The sequence below is a fragment of the Aricia agestis genome, chromosome 2, assembly GCF_905147365.1.
Source record: "Aricia agestis chromosome 2, ilAriAges1.1, whole genome shotgun sequence".
Lineage (NCBI taxonomy): Eukaryota > Metazoa > Arthropoda > Insecta > Lepidoptera > Lycaenidae > Aricia > Aricia agestis.
Genome location: NC_056407.1, coordinates 17,918,567 through 17,923,030, shown reverse-complemented (window position 1 = coordinate 17,923,030; position 4,464 = coordinate 17,918,567). Strand labels below are relative to the sequence as shown.

The window sequence follows — 4,464 nt, the reverse complement described above, 5'->3', positions numbered from 1 at the left end:
CTTTCCACGTGTTACGTTTTAGTTTGGAGAAGTATCTCGGGATTTTCCGTGCTATATGAGATAAGAATTTAAACCAAAACCTCCTGCCCTTCACCCGGTGCCCAATAACATATTATCTAGTTTATAAAAATAAAATGTACCAATAATATTATGGTCATAATAGGCTCATAATCATGGGACGACGCATGGAATGATATGGTAGTGATGATGATGATGATGAATGTAATTTGCATAGTAGCATATACTTTCTGTTCTTAAAACAACGCCGAAACTCCCAAACATGAATAAATCTATCTTCTAATCTATTATCTTCTAATCTAATTTATCTAAGAATCAGGAGTTCTCTCAGTACCTTTCCTTCGAACCATGGTATACCTCGGTGCAAAATCTTACTTGTTGGTAGCATAATATATGCTTAGAATACTTCTCAAGAACCCGAAGTCACCACATGTTTCCATATAATTTTTGAGGAGTTCTTTCGATTACTTATGGATCCCTTCATCAGTTCACTACTTTTGTGAATATAATATTATGTAGTACTAAATTGGGATGACTCAGGATACCCTATACACCAAAAGAAACATTTTGAAAATCGGTTCACAAACGGCGGAGTAATCGTTGAACATATAAAAATGAACATAACACCTTCCCCATTTTGAAAGTCGGTTAAAATTGTATTCTATGTGTTATTCTGATGTATAAGCTAAATTATTGTAAAGTTTCATTAAATCCATTCCGCAGTTTTTGTGTGAAAGAGTAACAAACATCCTTAAATACATACATACATATTATTACATACAAACTTTGGCATTTATAATATTAATATGACGTAGGACTAGATGATGCCTGCAACTCTGTTGCTCAAAAATCTTTTATCGCGCGGGATCCGTACATTTTTCTGTGATAAAAAGTATCCTATCTCATTTCCCGGGACTCAAAGTATCATGTAAATCACGTGTAAGTCATCTTTAAACGATCACATAAAACCAAAGTTTAAATAGAATTCTTTGCATAAAACACGTTATACACGGTAATAAAATGTTTATTGTATTTATAAATTGCTAAGAAACCTTATGAACAGCGCTCAAGCTCGCGAGGTTAAGCTCGAACACGAAAGTTTCATCAAACTTCAACAGCGAAACAACACTCGTCCCTACTGTATACACTATACAGGCTGAGCCAAAAACAGTTGAAAAAAAACAACGTCATTTAGTCGCGAACCGGGGGCGGGAGATACAGAGGACATGACCATGACTCTTCCAAACCAACTAACGACACAATCTTACTTATCAAATTAATTAATTATAATTTAGACATAATATATTTCTGGTTCTTCAAAATATCAACACATGGATGTGGTTGAACCGACCAACTAAAAAGGTTATATTTTATATTATGCCTTTGTCTGTTTGTCTTGTCTGAAATCATTCTTTCAACCACTCATCGGATCGGAAATTAAAGAAATACATTCCAAATTGACGAATTCGGACTTTTTATAGAAACAATATTAGCAACCACGCAATTTAAGGCTTCAAACCTATATCCTGTAATTACATGTCATAGACTTTAAATATTATATAATCTTTAAGAGGATTCCACACCGCCATTTTTTCCATACAAACGTTGTCCCCTGTTTCCTCCCTGGATAATGCTAGTAGAGTTATAATTTTTTTCCTGAATATCTACGGCTACTAATACAATGTCCCTATGTTTTCTTTTTTTTCATAATTTAATTATTAAATAAGATATGAACGTTCAAAAACCCAAAAAAATGGCCAGATTTTCCACTGTGTTCAAACGTCCAGAAAACAGATTTGGATAGATTATACAAAAAAAGCAAAACATAGGAACACAGCTCAAGCCTTTTTTTAATCTTTAATGAAAAAAGTACTTAAATCGGTTAAGTTTTGGAGAAGGAATCAGGGTACAACGAATCGTTGATTTTCTGGATTTTCTGCAGTTGTCTCTATCGCGTTCTGCGGTATAGGCTTGAGGTAAGGGAGACAGCTATAGATATTACACGTACTTTTTTTTCATTTCTCTAGCCGCTGTGGTATCCTCTTAAAGTCTAACACCCTGTAAAAATATATCATGGAAAACTCGATACTATTGCACACTACTGTCACACTGCACACTGCTGCCACTTTGCACACAATTACCACTTTGCACACAATTACCACTTTGTACACTACTACATACGTGCCGTGTGCACACTACTGTAGTTCTTTACAGTATCTCTCACGAGTACCTTCATCTCGTGCGCTTTATTGTCTCAAAGTTAGCGGTAAATCAGCAGGACTGCGGGAAATATACTTAATACGACTTACCGAGAACTTCAATTGCATGCCACTAGCTTCCTACATTGTTATCTGCTACTTGGGGTTTCTATCTATTTTCGTTCTAGTTTTTCAAGTCAATAAGTAGTGTTAGCAAATGTTTTTCATCACAATATTTTTTGGAATCCCGCGTCAGATGTAATTAATTAAAAGTTAGATAAACTTATAAAAATGCCTATGAAGCGTGTGTTTAGTCAGTATGCCTATGCCTACAAACAGCTCCAGACAAAGTAAGTAGATAATTTCAGTCGTTTCTATCCATCTTATCTAGCGGAGAATGGAGAATAAAATAAGATTTGGACGACACAACACCCGCGAGACGTTCATTTGATTAGGAGACCGGCCCCGGGGGAAGCTGGTCCTAATAACCAGTAAATAAGTGGCCCCAGTACGTATTATGTGCTCGCCGAGGTTTCTGTTTGTAGTAATACATTACGTTATAATGTTATTGATATTAATATTGAATGAGTACTTATCATCTAATATATAAAATTCTCGTGTCACAGTTTTCGTTGCCATACTCCTCCGAAACGGCTTGACCGATTCTGATGAAATTTTGTGAGCATATTGAGTAGGTCTGAGAATCGGCCAACATCTATTTTTCATACCAAAAAAATATATATGGCAAAACAACGTTTGCCGGGACAGCTAGTATAGCTTTTAAATTATTACTGCTTTTAGGTTTAAGAAATTGTGAAATTCATTCATTGTGGTCTTCATGAGTTAAAACCTAACGGGCGGTTCGTAAATCGTCCATCACCATCTCCCCGTCTGACGATATTATTACCAACAATATAGCTACCGTATAATTAAACAATATTCGGGGAGCATTAACGGCATAATAAGCCCGTAATTGGCCCCTAATAATTTGATTTAGTGCGCTGATGTAAGATTAATATAATTAGAGTAATTCAGTTGAAAATTAACTAAAGCGATATCGCTCCTCCATTAGCGGGTCGTACCTGCCTTTGATACGGAATGGAAATCGAATTTGCGAGACGTGCCGGAAGATAAGTGCGCCGTAACTCACTTACCCCGGCTCAGATCGACCGGACCACGCCGCCGGGCCGCTGGAACGTTCCGCGAGTCCGACAACCTGCAACCGCGCGCCACGCGCCGCTTGCGACAACCAGCGCGCCGGCTCTTGCGACGGACGCGCCGTTACACAACGGCTTATATAAAACTGCCGCGCCATCCGTTACGACGTTAATGCCGGACGACACCACGATGAAGCTCGCGCCGCTGCTGGGTCTGCTGGTGCTCGCCGCCGCCGTGGAGCCGCGCCGCCTCCCGCGCAAGCACGAGCGCCTGCCCGAGAGAGTGCACATAGTGGACCAGGAGGACGCCGCCTCCGAGCACAAGAAGGAGAAGGAGAAGCAGCACAACGAGGAGTACAAGAAGGGCGGCGGTAAGGAGCACCACGCCCACCACGACGACGAGCACGGCGAGAAGGGCCACAAGGGCTACAAGGGCCACCACCACCACGAGGAGGGCAAGAAGGGCCACCACCACAAGGAGAACCACAAGGGCGAGTACGACGACCACGGCGGCCACAAGAAGCACCACCACCACGAGGACGGCCACCACCACGAGCACCACAAGGGGGAGAAGGGTGAGAAGGGCCATAAGTACGAGGAGAAGGGCCACTACAACAAGGGCCACTCGACGAAGGGCCACCACGAGATCCACAAGCTAGACGAGTTCAAGAAGGACAAGAAGTTCTTCGACGAGGAGGGCGACTCCGGCCACGAGGAGAAGCACGGCGGCTTCCACGAGGAGCACGGCCACAAGAAGGGCGGCCACTTCCACAAGGGCCACCACCACGGGGACCACCACGAGCACGAGCACGGCGAGAAGGGCCACCACGAGAAGGGCGGCTACCACCACGAGCACAAGGGCCACAAGGACGCCAAGGGCCACGACGAGCACTACCACCACCACCAAGACCACGCCAAGAAGGGTGGCCACGACCACCACAAGAAGTGGGGCTACAAGCACGGACACTAGTGTCGCAGTCGGTGTGAGGACGAGCTCGGGATTTCTGCGCTCACTGTGGGCGCAGGTTTATTTATTTTTTAATGATAAGTGTGTCAAATTACTGAGTATATTATATGTTATAATGATAAGG

General features: G+C 42.2%; 1 protein-coding gene across 1 annotated transcript; it reads left to right on the top strand.

Moving 5' to 3' along the window:
• Window positions 1-3,563: 3,563 nt before the first annotated feature.
• LOC121740048 (histidine-rich glycoprotein-like) lies at window positions 3,564-4,343 on the top strand. Its single transcript, XM_042132761.1, has one exon. It carries the CDS (start codon window positions 3,564-3,566, stop codon window positions 4,341-4,343), a length of 780 nt encoding a protein of 259 aa, XP_041988695.1.
• The last annotated feature ends 121 nt before the right edge of the window (window positions 4,344-4,464 follow it).

Bases quoted from the DNA above. Each gene is read 5' to 3' on its own strand.
- LOC121740048 (XM_042132761.1), top strand. From the start codon at position 3,564: ATGAAGCTCGCGCCGCTGCTGGGTCTGCTGGTGCTCGCCGCCGCCGTG.